Below are 20,674 nucleotides of genomic sequence, written 5' to 3'. Positions count from 1 at the left end.
GTAGCTAGATACCTAGGATGTCTGCAAAAGCCAGCATGAAGGTTTAGTAGTAAGTATTTAGGTAATATCCTTTGTTGGTCTTATACAGTCACAGTAAGTCCCTATTGTCTTAGTAGGATAATGTAGAATAGCGTTGCAAGTATGCATGCTTAAGAGTCTGGACAGTAACAGAAGTTGACAGTAAAGTTCGTGGTCTCTTGGAAAGCGTCTTTAGTTGGCGCCTTGCCAGTAGTCTCTTCTTCTAAATCTGTCTCAGTCAAGGCATTAAATCTTCTTAGTTTTTATAATAGAAAATATGATAGAGTAAGAGAAATATTATGATACTGCACCCCTCCCCCTTAGTAAAAGAAACCGCCCCCTTATGATACTGCAAACCTCCCCCTTAGTAAAAGAAACCACCCCCTTATGATACTGCACCCCCTTTTAGAAAATAGCTGAGAATACAAATCCATCTTAACAACAGGCCTTCTAGCTCGAGAGGACCATCTTATATTAGGATATGGGGAAGTATGACTAGCAGGTTCCACTCTCTCCTGAATAGATGGAGAAAATAACTGTGTTGCTTCATCTGAAACAAGTGGTTAAGTCGGAAAATTACCTTAAGCATCAACAAGTGGAGTCTGTTGAGGTGATGGAGGAACAGTACTAGTAATCATTTGGTCCTGGTGCCTTTTTACTACATTTCCAGAGGGTAAAGCACATTTGTAGGATAGGAAACCTGTCTGCTCAACAACAGTGGAAGGAATCCACTTAGAACTCCTGGGGTATAACTTTAAATCATTACTGGTGATCCAGGTGGGACGTGCAACTTGCGAGGAGTGCCTGTATGTTCTGTCTTCATGCTTGCTGACTGTTCATAACCCTAGATGACACACCATCAGCAGGCCATAATAGATCCAACCAAGAGCGCAAGCGTCTACCAAACAATAACTCTGCTGGTGACATACCTGTAGTAGTAAGAGGAGTTAACCTATAGTTGAATAGAAATCGGTCCAAAGTGTCCTATATAGATGACTTAGAAGTACAAAGTGCCTTTTTCTGAGTTTACACCATTTTCTCTGCTAACCCATTAGTAGAGGGTTTGTATACTGCAGTGGTTGTGTGTCTTAATACCACCGTTCTTACAAAAATCCTTAAAACTCTTGAGAGATAAAACACGGACCATTATCAGATACAATCGAAATAGGGAGGCCAAATCATGAAAAAAAAATGTTGCAAACACTGAGTAGTCTTCTTAGCAGTAGTACCAGACATAGGATATCCACCCACTTGGAGTGTGCATCCACCACCACAAGAAAATAGCGACCACCTACGGGTCCAGCGTAATCAAAATGAAGTCGATGCCAAGGGTGAGTAGGCCATTCCCCAGGATGTAGTTCCACTTTGGGCGGCATTGCTCTTAGAGATAAACACTCAGGACATGAGTTCGTCAAACTTTCCAAGTCACTATCTACCTTAGGTCATCAAAAATAACTACTCTTTCATACGTGTAGAACCCAAATGTCCCATATATAGTTCTGCTAATAGACTAGCTCTTAGTTTGGGTGGAATGACAACTCGAGATCCCCACGAAACACAACCATTTTGTAGAGGAAGTTTATCCCTTCTCTTGACATAGGGAGAAGGTTCTGAACCATTAAAAGTCTTAGTATCTGTAGTCCAGCCTGGCTCACAAAAGCGCAAAACTCTAGCTAGTGTAAGATCCTTAAGAGTTTGCTCCTTAGTGTCGGCACTAGTTACAGGTAAAGATTCCAGGAAACACTAAATTAAACCAGTCAGCTGGGACTGGGGTAGAGTCTGTAGCAGACATTAGGGGAAGAAGACTTAGAGCATTTGCGGTACCTAAAAGCGTGCCCGACTGATGACGTAGTGTGAATTTATAAGCCTGGAGTAGTAAAGTCAGACGTTGAATTCGATCTGAAGACATAGGAGGAATACTCTTGTCAGGCAAGAAGATTCCCAACAAGGGTTGGTGATCTGTCACAACTGTGAAATTACTCTGACCCCACAAGTAGTAATAGTGAAACTTGTGTAAAGCAAGCAATAGCAAGGGCTTCTTTCTCCATTTGCGCATAGTTACGTTCTGCTGAAGTTAGTGTGCGTGAAGCAAAATATATAGGTCTCTCCACTCCATCCACTAAATGACAATGAACCACTCCAATACCATATGAGCTACTGTCTGCAACAACAACTAGTGGTAACTTTGTATCAAAATGCACGAGAACACTGGAATTCACAAGTGTCTTCTAATAATTTGAGAATGCAGATTCTTGTTCTTTACCCCATACCCAAGGAGTTTTCACTTTTAACAGATGATTCAAGGGTTCCTACCTACTAGATGCTCGAGGCAAAAATCTCCTATAGAAATTAAGAAGCCCAAGAAAGGCTCACAACTGAGTGACATTAGTGGGAGCAGGAGCTTCTGAGATAGCTTGGACTTTTTCCATAATAGGATGGATACCTTCTGGTCAATCATATAGCCTAAGTATGAAACACTAGTGATGACAATACGCAGTACACTTCAATAAGCTTAACCTTAGACCGGCGGTCTGGAGCGCTGCTATAACCCGCCTTAGACACTCATTATGTTCTGCCCCAGTAGCACCTGTAATTAGAATATTATCCAGATAACAAAATGCACCAGGGATATCCTTCAACAACTCCTCCATAGCCCGCTGGAAAATTCCTGGAGCTGCCGAGATCCCAAAACTTTGCCGGTTATACTGAAACAACCCTCTGAGTATTATTAATGTACACTTCTTTGAATCCTCATCAAGGCATAACTGAGCATATGTTTGACTCGTATAGAGTTTCGAGAATACCTTACCTCGAGCCAAACCACTAAACATATCATCAAGTGAAGGAATAGGACACGTCGAGCCTAGCCGCACAATTTACTGTGAGTTTATAGTCCCCACATAATCTGATCTTGTTATTAGGCCTCACCACATCAATCTCACTAGCCACCTCAAGAGCAGCACCACCATACACCTTGAGACTAACCGTAGATGGGTTAAGTATTGGACATTCTGAAGCTACAAGCCGTAACCGCTCATACTGACCTTTAGAGATAAGAGTGCAGGCAGCATCAGTGTCCACCTCCATTGGAATACGTACCATATTAAAAATTGAAGGATAAGCCCTCACTGCAGCAACAACAGAATAGACATAATCATAGCATGGATCACCCACAGATTCATTAGACTGACCACCCTCCATTGAGAAATTTACATTGCTCTTTGACTGAGCTTTCTGCAAAGACTGCTTAGATTTAACCTGAAAACACACCTTCTTGATGTGACCTTTCTACTTACATGCATGACACACTGCACTCTTAAAAGGACAGTATCTTTTCCAATGGAACTTACCACAACCTGTACAGGGAGTCTTAGGAATATTAGGTCCAACACTAGGATTAAGATTAGAAGGTTTAACACTACCCGTAGAATTTGTTAGTATTAGACAGATTAGAAGGTTTAACACTACCCGTAGAATTTGTTAGTATTAGACAGAAAAGTCTTCTTTGGATCCACTGGAAACCGTGGTATATGGTGTACTGAACCACTCGCCATCGCTTGTACATCCTTTGATGCAGCTTCCCTAGCTTTGGCCACGCTGACAGCCTTCTCAAAAGTTAATTAAGATTCAGTCAACACCACCTGCTGAACCTTATCACTGGCAAGACCCATTACAAACCTGTCACGTAACATCTCTGACAGCGTTGCCCCAAACTCACAAGTGTGGGCAAGTGCCTTTAGCGCTGCAAAAAAATCATTAACAGACACTCCTGACTTCTGAGTACGAGAATAGAACTTAAAACGCTCATAAATGAAAACAGGTTTAGGTTTATAGTGACTACGCAGAGTGGCAATTATCTGCTCATAGGTGCTCTCTTCAAGCATCAGGGGAGAGTAAATCCCTAGCCAAACCAAAAAACTTTGGCCCTGCCAAAGTGAAATATACAGCAACTTTCTTAACATCTTTAATGTCATTAGCTATGAAATACATATTAATCCTACTACAATAGGAATCAAAATCTTCTTCCCCTTCATTGTACGGATTCATAGTACCAACAATACCTGCCATCTTAAAAAATATAGTAGTACAGAGCTAACCAAGCCTCAAAGACAACAGCAATCAGTACATAGCCTACAGCAGTAAATACTAGCCTAACCTAGTTTACAAGACATAGCCTAACCTATCTTAGCCTACAGCCCGACAAATAAACATTAGCCTAGCCTATAACACAGGATCACTACAAATAGAACAAACTTAAAGTCATAAATAGTATAAAATTAGCAATTAACCTGATCTGATCCCAATCCTCGTCGCCAATTAAATGTGGTATACTCCACACAAACTGTCAGAGAATAGTTATATAGTTAAGAGTGACATACTAATGCTAAAGTAGAATACTTCGATACATGTGTAGCTAGATATCTGGGATGACTGCAGAAGCCGGCATGACGGTTTCATAGTAACTATTTAGATGATGTCCTTTGTCAGTCTCATATAGTCACAGTAAGTAGGATAATGAAGAATAGTGTTGCAAGTATGCATGCTTAATAGTCTGGAGTCTGGATAGCAACAGAAGTTAAGGATATCATAGTTATTGGTCTCTTGGAAAGCGTTGTTTTAGTAGCCGCCATGCCAAAGTTTCACGCTTTTGTCGAAGCTGCTGCTACATAGTATCCTCCACTTTAAGGCAAGTTATTTCTTGTACATATTTTGATTATCATGTTAAATATGCTGTCCATTGAGACTTGTTTACTTAAGAGCAGCACAGCGTTAAAAGTTCCCAAGTCACTGGAGTATTGTCTCTCAGTTATATAAATTATTATTTATAGTCCCTAAGATGGGCACGTCAGTACGTGCATGATGTCACCAAGGCTGGGCTAGCTGTGTCCTTTTGTATGCAGAGCACCTAATTACTAACCTCCTATGATCCCTGTGGCTACTGCATGCAGTGCATTACTTCCACTTGCCAGTATATACATGCTTGCCAAGAATCTTGAAAATATGTCAAGGCACGTAGCGCTGTTCTGCCACCCCCTAGCCTAGATAGCCGCTCCTTTTGTATGTGGGTCAAAGTTTCGTAAGCAGAGTAAAGGATCAACCGTAAATATGTACCTATATGTACCCTCATGTATGTATACCAGAAATTAAGAAATTTTTGTCTGCAGTATACATTTCAGGCCATACCTCCCACCCCCCGACAAACCCATGGTTCCCAACTATGGTCCCCCAGGAATGAGACATGGGAAAAGGAGTGTAATTACTAAATGCCACCAACATGAATGCTAAATTTTTACATAATCTACTACAAATGCACTGAAATATTAAATTTTTGTCTGCAAACAAGAAACGGAGCTCTTACTTTAAGCTTTGCCACCCAATTTATTAACACCCTGTAAAATTTTACTCTAGGAATAATAGGGGTAAGTGAGCAATCAAATGCTAGTCTTTGAAAATGGTTACCCGAGATGAAGGGGTCCAGGACCATCCATTCCCACCGAGAACGACAGAAAAAGGACAACATTAAAGTACAGTCTCTGAATCTAGGTTTGGTTAAGTACCAGTAGGTTCAAGTTAAGAGGCATACTATCTGGCATTTTACTCTTATATGATTCTTGGTCCCTAACCATGTTAGAGTGGGTTGATATGGCTATATTCTTTTTCCTTGTGTGTAAAAATCCCAGTTACCTACTAGTAACTTACCCTGCCATTGCTGTATACACATGGGGTATCTAGATGTAAATTATTTACCACTCATTTTCATACTTATCAATTCATCAAATCAAAACCCCTATCGCCCTCTTACACTGGGGTTAACAGCAGACCAAGGAGAATAAACTACCTCAAAAATGGTGGAAGGTATAGATAGAATTAGGGGCAAAGCCCTATCGCAGCTAAGTAAGGGTACAATCCCTTTCAGTAGCAACTACTATCCCCAAGGTTAGGCTAAATTCAGCTGTATTGATTTTTATTTTTTGGTATTTTTTAAGCAAAAATACTCCATGAAACAATTTACAAGCCTAGCCTATACATATGCCTACGATAATTTTGAAATTAACATTCACCACAATTTTATTTCTCACTAGTAGGTCTACTTGTTACATACCTATTATTTACTGTAAACCCAAGTTTCATCCATATTAATTACAGTCATGTTGTATTATTGCAGTCTAGCTTATGCTATATATGGGGCACTACCCTAGAAAAGGCCTAGGCTATCCAAGCGGCCTACATTTGTTTGATTGATTACATAGCTAGTACCTAGCCTAATTCATTCATAAACTCAGTTTTGCTTTGTCAAAGAACATCAGTAAAATTCATCTGTATGGGTTTCTCACTTTAACTTTTCTGAAGACAAACTAAAAATAGATAGTAGGTATCACTGAAAACAATAAGACAGCCACGAGGTCGACGACACACGTAAACTATAGAGATCTTCACAGCAATAGAACAGACTGCCTGACAGTGACAGGTCAGTCAAAAATTATGTTTATTCAAGGTGTTTTCCGTTTTCTTTGCTATTTTGCCAAGGACCACGTTGTGACGGAAGTAACACTAGTGCAGCACATGAAAAGGCAAAAATTAGACCTGGTATACTACAAATCTTAAAAATATAGTGTAACAATTCCAGCATTGATTTTCTTCTCAATTAATGTTTATCAAACAACTTCAGTGATAAATGAATAAACAAAAAATCATTGATGAAGCTTTTTGTTTTCTTTTTTCGTGCTCTAAACTACGGTACAAAGCTCTTAAAAGTATTACTTTTTCCGAACGTGCGTTCAGGATGTAAGTCAGATTCATGCAGTTTTTGCAATTTTTTCTTACTCTGCGTAAACAAGTCCTATTTTAAATTTTATTTTTGGAAGTCCTCTTAGCGTCATTTGGTTTATCCTGTCAGGCTGGTTTCCATGGAAACTTGGACTTCAGTTTCAAAGACACCTGTTTTTCCTTGAATCTGTCTTCACACCTTTTAGTTTTAGAGCATATTAAAAAAAATCTACTTTTTTACAAATTCGACACTTGACTAAGAATGAGCCAGCATGCTTGGAGAATGGCAACCTCAAAGAAATGTTCATCTCCTTAGGCACAAGAATGACTTCAATACCCGAAGTAATCAGCGGTGGTTGCCACAGCCTCCTCAACTAGGTTTTTACTCCTTATACCCAAGGATGCTCTCGACGACTTCAGCGTACTTTGTCATAAACTCTTCTTAATTGGTTGGAGGTAGTCAAAATGTCATTGTTCACCACTGGAACGTAGACTCGCTTAGGCTGTTAGTTATGAAAAATACAAATCGATAAAAAAATTATCATTTTTGCTTACTTATTGCTGGGATTGAATAAGTGTGTTTCAGGAACTTAGTACACAAAATATTCAAAGAAAAATCGTACATTTTATTTGACTTACAATATAATAAAAATACTTCGGGGATCAGAAACATAACTCATAATAAATTAATGTTTAATGATATTATAACATGATAAATATCAAAAGATATATTTGACAAGAAATTACAAATTAGTAAATATATCTTAACAGTTCATGTAACTTGTATTAGATTATTTACATGACTTAGGTAATAGGAGGTAAAAGAATATATACAGAAAAATATACACGTTTTGTATTTAAATATAGTTTTTGTGAAGAAGAGGATGTGTTTTCCAGAAAGGAATAGCACTTGGTGTCTTGTATCCTCATCCTGACTTCAAGATTCTTTGCACTTAAAAAATTACAGTATTTCCAAGAGCTGCAGTTTCATAAAATTAACTTTCCATGTTCATCAGTAGCTTAGAACTACAAATCTCTACCAAAGGCACTATCCAAGAAGAGTCGAGTCACGTCATTCTAAATCTTGTTCTCTTTCTACTCTTTAAACACACTCAAACCACTCTGCAAACTTTCTATCTTTAAAACATGTGTTAAAATCTTGACACGATCATTCAATAAAAAGTGCTAGGTAGTTTAGTAAAATAGCTAAAGATTTAATAGATACAGTATGAAGATTCATTGTACATTTATCTCACAAGCTATACATTAGAACTGACTTAGGTTAAGGATGCATTTACAGGCACGGCCGTGTGATTATTGACGGTGGGAAGGGGACCTGATATTGTAGTTGTCGTTGCATTACAGTTACTACTACTGCCGTCGAAGCCTTTGTTGGCAGTCGAGGCATCATTGCTGTTGCTGCTGCCACTACTATTTGTTTGTTCCTGTGGTGCTGAATTCTGCAACCCAGTTTTATTGGATTCATTTGCCGCCATCTTCTTCTCAATGATGGAAAATAAATCAATCAGGTTGTCCAAACCCAGGAGATAGCCGTCTTCATGAGTACCTTCTGACCAGGGGCTGCGATGGGTGACGTGCACATTCTCTGGCAAGGGGATCGTCTTGGCAAAGTCAATCATACGGACAGTAGCTGACGTGTCGTTGTGTACAAACAGTAGAGAGCTGCCTATAAGCTGAAAAGAAAAAAATACAAAATGAATTGAGAGCGCATTATGACGCTACACAGCATGATACACTGATGTACCTACGTCGGTCAAGAGCAATAACAAAAATATTTTTTTTCCGCCATTTTATTCATAAAGTCGGATGGCATTCTCTTGATTCACAAATTGAGCATAATTAATGCAATAGAGAAATGCAAAGATAACAAAAATACAGCAAATCAATAGCGAAATCCCCAAAATTCATATAGCTCTAGAACTCCACCTAGATATTCTTTGAAATATTTTTTTTACGTCTTTACATCTCATAAATTTCTATGCGACTTCAGCTTCAAATTTCATTAAACTTCAATGACCAGAGTTACTGTTCTGTCCCATACACACCAATTATCATTCATTCAAAAGAACATCCATGAAATGCGGGTCTTGATGCTGATTTTAGAAAGAAAAAAAACACATGATATTCAAATGACTTCATCAAGATCTTGAGGAAAACATAACTAAAGTTAGCATTCACTAAAGACTTCCTAACTCCTAAGGCAATTTCCTATCAAAGGGAAAGCACACCAAGTGAAATTTTACGAGCACCAAAGCATGGATCCAATAGTCTCAAGGACGTTTTGTTTAAAAGTCAAGGCAATCTAAACTTGGGGTTATACCAAAAATCACGATTTTTTTTTTTTTTTTTTTTGAAAAGGACAAAGCTAATTTACATGGTGTTATACCAATAATTCTAAATCCAAGTAAACTAAACAAGGTAAATTTAGCATTAAAGTGGTAGTGTAGATCACCATATTTAAAATCTTAATCAGGACACTGAGTAGGTATACAGAAACATGGAAAATCAAACGTGCAATGCGATGACCAGTGAGAGCAGTGTTTTGTAACAGAGTACAGTATAATTTGTATAGGCTTAACCAACCATGAAGGCTTAGCAAATGACAGCAAAATAGGCAAAGATAAAAATTGTGACGATCAGAAATGACATAAAAACATATTAGTGACGGTGTCAAAATTTACAGTTTCTTGTGGCCTATCAGCACACCGAGCAATAGCCTCAGTCGATTTTAAGATATAAGGGCGGACAGAAAAAATGCGAACGGACAGACAAATAGCCATCTCAATAGTTTTCTTTTACAGAGAACTAAAAAGAAGGAGCGAAGGCGTTGTCTTTACCTCGTGAGAGTTGAAGAAAGGTGATGCTTCCAGGGTCACTTTAATCGATTTCAACTGCTGAACATAACGACTCTGAAAAGAAGAGTTTCCGGAGAAGTTAAGAAAAGGACCTTTGGAATTCCATGTAATATACTTGCAGTTAAGGCTATTAAAATAGCAGCAAAAATTTGCGCTTTTAACAATGAGTATGTTTGGGGCTTATAGGAGACTAAGAACTGCCCCCATCCATCCAATCCACAATATATTCTTGAACAAATTCCTGATCTCGGCAAAACAAGAGGCTGATGAAAGGATAATTAACTTTGCTCATCACAGAATCTTCATTAAATCAAACGTCTTTCAATCAAAAGTATGGACTGGGAAGGGTCACTTACAGCAGCGTGTGGATAGCCTTGTAGAAAACTGTTGAGGGCTGAGAGCACTTGCTCTCTGGTCCTTGTTGTCTTAAAGTCTTTGCTGGAGGTTCCGTCTCCTCTTCTCACCCCTTCTATTCTGAAGCCCTGGGTTGCTGTAGAAGATATGGTCTCTCTCCATACCATGTACCTACAAAACAATACTTCAATTAATTGAAATTCATGCCAGCTATAAACATGGCAACATGAGTGACAGTTATTAAGACGAAGGAGCAACATGGTTAGTTTATCTACAGATTGAATCAGAGTTCTTTTTATAATCAAAACTAGCAATAGAACGTCATTTATTACAAAATATTTCGGATGACCAAAAACATACCCCACGTACATAAGTTACTCCCAAAAATCTGTTCAGTAAAAAGGGATTGAGACCACTAACGTGCAAAGATAAAAATTACGATGAATTTTAACAAATCCCTCTTTATGAGGTTGGTCTCTTGCCGTACTACGGTTAGCCTCAATCTTATTCGTTCACTTTTCTATCCTCCATCAGACAAAGGCTAGACAAGGCCACCAGGCTACCCGTCCCTCTCATTAGCCTCAGTCTAAAACACACTAAAATTTACTATTGACAAATTTCAAATTGAAACGAGAGAAAATATCTCTCTAGCCGTTTCGAGGTATACACTTTGGGAGAATTGTAGAATTAGGCCCATAATTATTTATAATAAAGCACGAGGTACAACAATGTTATTCAAGTGTACAAACGCACCTTTGTTCGATGAAGACTAAAGAAAATGGTGGCAAACGAGGAAAGCAATAGTTAAATATCTCAATTTTTCGGCCACTACTCGCATATGCATTATCATAACTTAAGTTCATGTTTGAGTAACTTTTGATAAATTATTACTTTGACAGATAATTTAAACATAGTTCAACGAACACAAGATGGCAAAGTTCGTAACATGTTACTCGAAAACTCGAACGTACGTGCTTGAACTCTGACTTATAATTTGGCTCCCAAAAATTACAGTTACGAATTAGTCTCCAGCATTGAATCAGCCTTTAGTATGAAACTGCCAAGGTATTTAAACAAAAGCCAACATTCATCTTATAATATAATAAAGATATCGCCTAATGAACAAACAGTTCATTACCTGAATTCCATCCATAATTAGACATGGGAATTTTATGCTGATGACCTACTTAAAAGTCATGACCTCAGAGTCAGGAATGTATGAATGTTAATAAGTCTCAAAGCCGCCGTGTGGTTACATACCCGATACCAGCTTCTTGTAAAATTATAACGCATTCATATTACAGGGTGAAAAGAATACACATGGTAATTACGTCAAATGGTGTTCAAGGGATCTCTAGGTAACAGAATATTATTCAGACCAAGCGAACAGGAGGCGTTCTATTCATTATTCATTCTTCAATGTCAAGACAACAATTACTCCATTCACTAGGGGCTTCTCTTACACCCACCTGGGTTTCGTCACCGCTTTGGCTCTGTGTTCTTGCTCTGTGGGGGCCTTCGGGTCGATCTGCACCATCTTGTCAAACATGTCCTGCAGGAATGAACACAGTTGTTTGATAAGGAATGTTAAAAAGAAAAAACATTTGGTTTATTTATAAAATCTTCATATTTCTCCTTTAAAAGAAATGAAACGATCATATACCTTTAATGTCTCATCTTAAATTAGTTTACATGTGCTTTAGGTCTACGAAAGAAATTATTATATCTATAAAATTTGACGATATTCATAGAAACACAAGGGTTTCCAAACTCTTAATTTTCAATCAATTCAGCCATAAAATCAATTTCAGTACAATTCCAACATTTTTATTGTCCACAGTCTAACTGAATAACAGTAGACTCCAAGTGATTTTATCTCTGCTGCACTTTTAGCATCAGCTAACACTTTATAACCGTTAATATCAGTCTCACTAATTTTCCACAAGAAGGGTTCACTGTCACACAAACGGTTTTAGTTGAACGTATAATAAGGAGTCAATTATTTTTACACAAGACTCTGCACTTGGACTAGCAATACTGACCCAACAGAATTCCGATTCCTTACTAAAACTACTAAAAATAATACTTATAATGTCTTAATTCAAGCACTATTGTTTTTAACTATATAAGATATTATTCAGTTTTAAATCTACAACAACGAAAAACTACGTACATAATTGACTTTACATACATAATTTCTGATTAATATTTATATATGGTTTTATTTTTACTTAATATCTGAAGCTATATTTTTCTTTTAGTACTATACTATATATATATATATATATATATATATATATATATATATATATTATATATATATATATATATATATATATATATATACATATATTAAATATGTATATTATATATATATAATATATAATAATTATATATATATATATATTAATACATATATTAAATTATGTATATATATATATTATATATATATATATATATTATATATATAATATATATTCCATAGGAAAAAATTACTTCCTTGCATCCTTGTACCATCTTTTCTTCTAAGCAAAGATGTACAACACTAAATTTCAACGCTCACGTAACAAGTAATCTCTAGGGATCCCAATTTTCATATTCGGAAGAGGCTTTGAAATGGCATGAAAGTCTTATATATATTAACAACCAGATATGAACATTAAAGACGGTAGACGACGACCCACACAAAACTTTTGAGTAACGATGTCAAACAACATCATGCCACAAAAACAGAAAGTGTTGGAAAAAACGGAGGCGTAATAAATGCAAATAAGAAAATTATCATAAAATCGATATTCAGAGTTTATGTATTACAGATAGGAAGAATAAAAAACTCTATAGTTTTAAGACTGTTAAAGAAAGCTTATCAGGTATTTCACTTGAAGTTATAATACTGAATTCATTCTGCCATGTGTTAAGAGTCTATTGCTTGTTAGAACAAAATAGACCAGGGATGCATTAACCCTCCATTTAACAAACCTTATTGGAATGGAATCTTGCATGGGCACTAACTCTAGTTATATAGATAATTTTTGCCTACTCTACACCAATATTCTACTACTAATATTACATCAGCAAATGAGCAGTATTTGGAATGGAATGCTTAGGTTTAAATACTGTTGAAATACGTGAAAATAGTATTCTACATGACTATGGTACGTTCTTCAAGTGAAGTGAATTTCTAATTTGTTCAACTTTCTCATTTATGTAATTGTGCTCTGAATTACGATTTAATACATTCTATGCTACACGTAAAGTGAATTGCCTTTTCAAGTAGCATAATTACTAAATGTGCTGTATATTACATTTCCTTTAAATATTTAATTTAAAAAAATCTAATTACATAAACATACCCACTGTCGGCGAATCCTGCTGAGCTATGAAGACAAACCTTCATTATAGTTCAACAATTATGAAACCATTTTTTTTTAATATATTACACGACCCAAATAGTTGATGAGGAACCAGAAATGTTTGAATACCTTATCTGACACTGAGTGGTTAACCCTTTTCATCCAATGTTCGAGTAGACAAAGGCTACCCTTCATATCTGAGAAGATCTCCTCAATGACCACGTTTCATTTGTTTCTACCAAGAATAGTGGTTTCTTTTAATAATGACAGACGCATTCATCATGCTGAAGAAAAGCTGAAGCTCCTGCGTAAAATACCTCGACACCTCTACTGTCATTTAACACCCTCTTACGCACATGCCTCATAAGCAACAAGGCGAGGCCACTACATGCATTGCTTTATTCACCTGTGCCCAGCTGGAACTCTCGCTATTCACACTTAGACACGCACACAAACGATCTCTAATTATAGATAAACAATACCAGTAAAACAAATGCTCAGAACTATCCACAAAGAACCGCCCTACCTTTCTCAACTTGGGTTTCTCTCTCGCTTTGGCCAACTCGTCTTCGAGGTAGGTTCGCACGCCCATCTTGATGTCCATGACGCAGGGGAGCTCGAAGTCACTAAGCAAGTCTTGCAACTGCAAGTACTTTTCGCCGTCAGTTCCTTCCACCTGGGTTGAGACAAGTGGGGAAACTTCTCGTTACATTGGATTCAACATTTTGCAAGAAATGGCGGCATAAAAGTTATTTATGAGGATCTATTCGTTTGTAATCGTATATCATGCCTAGTACGAGTCATTAAAATAGAATGAAATTGTCCCAAACGGGGGCAATTTTAAAAGAATACTTAAAAATTCCAAATGACAACTAAATACATAAGTAAATAACGTCACTACTGAGAGAAAGTACTGATAGCAATGATTATGAAATCTTTACGAAGGTTCACATAATTTTATGAATAAAACCTATAAAGCATTAGGATACAATTCAACCGTGTGACCTGAGGACATGAAGACGCACACACAAACGTCGCTACAAAAAATCCTGAAGAAATGTGAAAGAACTAATGCCACACACCACATAATAAAAATAAATATAAAAACACATGAATCTCAACTAACCGTCATTGAAAAACTTGAGGTACAAACCACTCGACCATTATCTGATAATTAGGAGCTGACCTCACGATGAAGCATAAAACATAATATTTACCATTCATTACTTTCTGGTTCACGTTGCTTGTACTTATAACTCCCAGACGGCATAAAAATAATAGATGAAAATAAATAAAAACAACAAAAACAACAACATAAAAAATAACAAAGACCATGAAAGACAAGAGCAACAAAAGACGAAAATACATAAATCCTTCTTTTATATTGCATTCTGATGAGGTGTATCAAGAATACACGAAAGCGCTAGGTTCTGCTGCTTTTCAATTTTTCCTGCTGGCTCTTGATATACAATCTTCACGTGTTACTTATCATCGTATAATATAAATAATTTATGTTAACAATTCTAATAATTCTATTTACCCAAATCAGTTGGCCAGTATGACGACTGAATTCAAGCACAATTTCGTCTAAAATAAATACGAATGAGTAAAATTCTTATTGTTAATGTACCATTGTTCGTTTCAGTTTCATAATAGTGTTTTCGTTGTCAAATTGAAAAAAAAAAAGATGAGCGGATGGCAACGCTTATACATCTTTTTGTCTTAAAAAAAAAATTGAAAACGTTCCTGATAAAATTGCTGAAAAATTGAAAACGTTCCTGATATTCAATGGGTTATGTTCAACGCAAACGCACCGAGAAGACTGCTGCTGACTGCGGCTCATCTAATCAGCAGCAATCTTCTCAATGCGTTTACGTTCAAGGGACACTTTTATTAAGAAGATAACCCATTGAATATCAGGAACGCCTTAAAAAATTTTTAAAGAAAAAAAAATTGTATAAGCGTTGTCATCCGCTCATCTTTTTTCAATTTTAGCAAATAGATGAGAAGGAGATCAATGACTGCCTTAACAGTACTGCGAATACTGAACGTACTAAAGTATTGCCGAAAAGAAACAGAATTTACAATGTTTCTTTTACGGCAATGATAAAAAGTTAGGTAACATTGAAATTATCATCAACAGGGAAAAAGGGGAAATGTATAGGCAACGTAATTACTCAATTGTATCTAATGGCCTTCATTTACTCTAATTAAAATAATTATAAATGAAGGTAAATAAAAAAAAAACTACACTTACCACACCCATGTAGAGGGGCACGTATGGGCGGAGCACATCCTTCATGATTGCCTCAAGGGCCTTCTCTTCAGGAGGACACAACTTCTTCAGGATAGTTCCCTGCTTATAACCTGCCCTGAAGTTTCCTGCAATGAGTTAATGAATTTGGCTGACTGAAGATGAAGTTAACGTTTCTCTCAAAACCAGTATAACAAAAAGAGAGACTGATTTAGTGATCAAATGAACAGCGCCACTTGAGCGGTGACGATTTAGGAAGGAAGGTAGTCACAGATATATATATATATATATATATATATATATATATATATATATATATATATATATATATATATATATATATATATATATATATATATCATATATATATATATATATATATATATATATATATATATATATAAACTAATTAAGGGAAAGCTTTGTTTTAGATGACAAACAAATGTTTGGACTTCACAATTTAAGAAAGAACTTGACCACCGACATACCAAAAAATACAAAAAGCAAATATTGATCGACAGTGCAGGAAAAAAATAATACGGAAATGAATTCCTTTAAAAGACATTACTAAAAGCCTATGCACAGAGGAGAGAGAGAGAGAGGAGAGAGAGAGAGAGAGAGAGAGAGAGAGAGAGAGAGAGACGAGAGAGAGAGAGAGAGAGAGAGAGAGAGAGATTTATGATAAGCATGGAAATTAAGCAAAAAGTAATTTTAAACTATATTAATATCCAATGTTCCGAACGATACGGATATAATAATAATAATAATAATAATAATAATAATAATAATAATAATAATAATAAACTTAAGTTCCTAATGACCTCAACACAATAAACCCAACGAGCCCGAGAAATGGGTCACTTCGGGAGACTTTAATCCGCAGAGCTCCAAATGGTGAAATGCACTAAGGGCCATCTGAACGCCTTAGAATAAGACAAGAAAAGGTCAAATGCGCCTTTAGCTATTCGGTGATATACCTAAATGGGGGAACATGACTGGCCACTCTCTTCAACTCATTACCGAGCGACTTTCGACGGCCATAATGAACAAAGAACAGGGTGGGTGTGTTCTACAGGAAGTAGAACATCTGTCATTATGTTCTACATTTATTTATATGCTGTTGCTTATTTATTCATTTTCTCCCGCACGACCTGTTTGATACACAGCACAGCTTCGATGTCAAGGTGTGTCAGTAATAATAAAATAGCGATGCACCTCCAGTCTCATAACATCTTTATTCATCCAGGTATTGGCCCATAAATAGTCAGAAGTAGATAGTGCTGCAAAAATAACCCCATTACTAGCTGCATCTGGTGCTTCATTGAAAACGTGAAGGAATTTTGGTTATATCAAAAACTCTCTCTCTCTCTTCTCTCTCTCTCTCTCTCTCTCTCTCTCTCTCTCTCTCTCTCTCTCTCTCTCTTTCAACAAGCAAACAGGGCTTACCTTGGTGACCAGCTAGTTGCACCCACGGGTATTTATGTTTCTTATAAGTTTGAATAAACGGGGTCCACTGGACTATATTTCGGAGTTTTCGCCAATTTGATTGCTGTGGAAGAGACAGAAGAAGGAATACGTTAATATTTGTTACACAAGAGAACACAGTTCAACAATAACACAGCAAAGATAATCAGCAAAGTGTCAACTGCAAAAGCAAATGAAAAACTAATAACATCACCAAATAAAAAGAATTTTATAATAGTGATGATACTACCCTAAGGAACATGACGATTATCAAAGAAAAAGAATTTTATAATAGTGATAACACTACCCTAAGGAACATGACGATTATAAAAAAAAGATTTTTATAATAGTGATAACACTGCCCTAAGGAACATGACGACTATCAGTCACAATATTTACCAAAATAACAAAGTATAAGTAAAAAAAAAAAAACAACAACAACAACAATAGTAAAATGAGCGCATTAACTAACCTTGGCTTAGCAGAAACCAGCTCTTGTATTACAATGAAAGCGCTGGAGTTGTCTTTTCTCTAAACCTTAAATTACATTTTTAGGACATATGAGCCGTTTCCAGTAAGGAAACCCATATATACTAATAACAATAATGTTACTGGTGAAACAATAATTAATACTCACGAACTGCGTTAGGGACAACGCTGCATATTGCTGACTGAAGGTGAACTTTTATTAACACTCCATTAAGTCGTAAAATTGGATCGAGATCTTAACAGGACCCGAGAACTAGAGGCATTTTCCATTGTCACCAGACCAATCACACGATATTAACACCACAAGAGTTGTCATTAAAGTAATCAGCAACTGCGCGACTCCGATCCAATTCAGAGGCTTATGGCAACCAATATGGTCTTTTACAAAGCCTCTCTGGTCTTTGGACTCTTAATATAATGCGACCTAAGACAGATAATGAAATGCGACAAAACGTTATGCTACGACGTCACCTGACTATCTCCAGTCTTTCCTCGTGATCTGCTCATTCGCTTCCCTCGCTGCAAATTGCAACTTTCTCAGCGAACATGACAAAATCATCACTATTAAAATAAAAACGCTGCAAATATTTCAAAAGTAAAAGGATTAGTCATGACAGTTTTTTACTCAGAACTTGATTTAGTTTAAGATTAAAAAATGAATACATAAAATTGTTCAAAAGAATTAAAAGAAAAATAAATCTTCTATAGCAGGAGTTGTCAAACAGGGAGGCAGTGGTGTTATTTTTCCATGTAAAACAACCTCCTTCTCTCTGGTAAGCCTCGATGGATCAGATTCCAGGAGAGAGAGAGAGAGAGAGAGAGAGAGAGAGAGAGAGAGAGAGAGAGAGAGAGAGAGAACCGGTTCTACCGTACGCTCAACTTTTGCAATCCACTGCTATCATTTTCATCTTAGCTCTGCGTTAAAAGTGTGATATCACACACTGAAATTGTCAAGAATATGCACTAATATTGAAGAAAATAAACATCTATAATAATAATCATTATAGTAATAATAGTAGCAATTACAGCAATGAAGACAATGATCTAAACATTAACAATGATAAAGTAGCAGGTTCAAGTGGTCTTCATGATGAATAGTGTGGGTACAGCTGAGTCATGCTATTCCACTTGCGAGGACGTCATTGATGGCAAGCAAACAAATACTAAGGAAGGTATTTGGTTAACAGATTGCTTGCTACCAAAGATTAAATTTAAAAAGGACTAACATGATGCTAACAACATAATAAAAGGAAAAGCAGCATTATGAGAGGTAAATAACAAAAAAAAATGGGCACAAAACGTAGGAACATACACAGAGGAGGCAACTGAAGAAAATAAAAAGGAAAAACTTAAATACAAATTGAATTAGAGAAAATAAAACAAACGGGACAGTCTTAACAGTAATCCTGCATATCCGATAACAAGAAGCAATGGCCGGATAATCCGTTACGATGCTTATGTAGGTTTAAGATGACAAGATTAGGATGCTGTGATATGCTTGGGGATGCTTCCTATAAGGCAACCTTGGTTACATTTCTTGCTTTCGGAACGCCTTTGCCTGCCTCAATAAGGAAACTTCCATTAATTTCTACACTTCTCTATTAATGATATTAGTGAAGTTTGTGCTCCCTTTGCTACACACGGAGTTGGGATTTATCAGCTTATATTATAAAGACTTGAATGTATATCTCCATTTTGTTTATCTACACCGACAGTTACTATGATATATTTATATTTGTATACATATATATTATATATATATATATATATATATATATATATATATATTATATATATATATATATATATATCATATATCCACACACACATATAAATGCATATATGTGTCAAAATATTCAGTGGCACAGGAGATTCAAAAACATTCAGTATTTAGACTGCGTGGTTCATTAAGCAGTTATGACAGATGAAGCTAAGATAATGCAAACTTTACTGCAAAGATATCTTATCCTCTTGTTATCATTTTCGAGTTACATAGCAAACCTCAGAACGTCCGTCACAATAAAAATGAGTGACCCAAAGCAAGCACAAGAACGATTATATTCCTACAAGCAACCCACGAAGTCGTTTATCAGTAAAAGACACAAAAACGGTCGGTCATAAAATGCTGAGAAAGATCAGCAGGTGGCCTTATCCTCTTGGGAGATAAGCTGGGCCAATAACAGCCGATATATGACCTCATTTATGACCTCAACGTAAGATCAGCTTGCGGGACCAAGCAACTGTTTTGTGACGTCATCAGCTGTTTTGAATGTATCAGCGATATAAATGGAAGATGTTCAACAAATTGTGAATGTACGTGGTCATATATTATACATAAGCTGCATAAATGTAAACCATTATATATATATGTATGTATGTATATGTATATGTATGTATGTATATATATGTATATATATATATATATATATATATATATATATATATATATATATATATATATATATGTATATATATATATATATATATATATATATATATATATATATATATATATATATATATATATATATTATATACTGACAAGCACTGTACACAACGTGCTATATTCTATTTGCACATTTGTCAACGGGCAAGCAATCTGGAAGTCAGATGCGGCCTTGATTCGTATTCATCCTGTTTAATTTGATCGTAATCTTGATCGCCGCTACCTCTGGGATCCAAATAATTCATATTAATACCAGCACAAAACTAAAAATACTATATTTTTTAGGAATCCAAAGATCCTTACGATGTAGACTTTTGAAAAAGCAGTGGTAGAAATGATACCTCACTCGTAGGCTCCTCGAAGACTCCTATTTTCTTCACGGGAGAAATCCATTCTAAATGAAAAGGGAAGTAGTGGTGTCCTAAAATCTTAAGAGAGTTTGCTATAATTATTCACAACTATCCTTTAGCACGATACATTTTAAGGGGCTTTTCAATTAGCAATGATAATATGCATTTCGTGAGGTTTATTAGTTGAACTTTTTATAAACTGGTTAAAAAAATGATTACAGTTTTGATCATTTTCGTTCCTAAGAGGAGGACTTTTAATACAGATTACAGATAGAAACGATTGTCCTCTCTTGTTGACGTCA

The 20,674-nt window shown here is 36.1% G+C and overlaps 1 protein-coding gene across 1 annotated transcript in view; it reads right to left on the bottom strand.

Moving 5' to 3' along the window:
• Positions 1 to 7,462: 7,462 nt before the first annotated feature.
• LOC135219106 (uncharacterized) overlaps positions 7,463 to 20,674 on the bottom strand; it is a 716,082-nt gene continuing 702,870 nt past the window's right edge. The window contains exons 3-9 of the mRNA XM_064255548.1: positions 17,070 to 17,172; positions 15,627 to 15,751; positions 13,896 to 14,045; positions 11,486 to 11,568; positions 10,019 to 10,187; positions 9,645 to 9,716; positions 7,463 to 8,480 (exon numbers count right to left, since the gene is read on the bottom strand). Of these exons, the coding sequence (XP_064111618.1) occupies positions 8,064 to 8,480; positions 9,645 to 9,716; positions 10,019 to 10,187; positions 11,486 to 11,568; positions 13,896 to 14,045; positions 15,627 to 15,751; positions 17,070 to 17,172 (1,119 nt within the window). The 3' untranslated portion in view covers positions 7,463 to 8,063. The remainder of the gene's footprint in view (positions 8,481 to 9,644; positions 9,717 to 10,018; positions 10,188 to 11,485; positions 11,569 to 13,895; positions 14,046 to 15,626; positions 15,752 to 17,069; positions 17,173 to 20,674) is intronic.

The sequence above is a fragment of the Macrobrachium nipponense genome, chromosome 1 (genome assembly GCF_015104395.2).
Source record: "Macrobrachium nipponense isolate FS-2020 chromosome 1, ASM1510439v2, whole genome shotgun sequence".
Taxonomy (NCBI): Eukaryota; Metazoa; Arthropoda; class Malacostraca; order Decapoda; family Palaemonidae; genus Macrobrachium; species Macrobrachium nipponense.
This window is presented reverse-complemented; position numbering and strand designations above follow the sequence as displayed.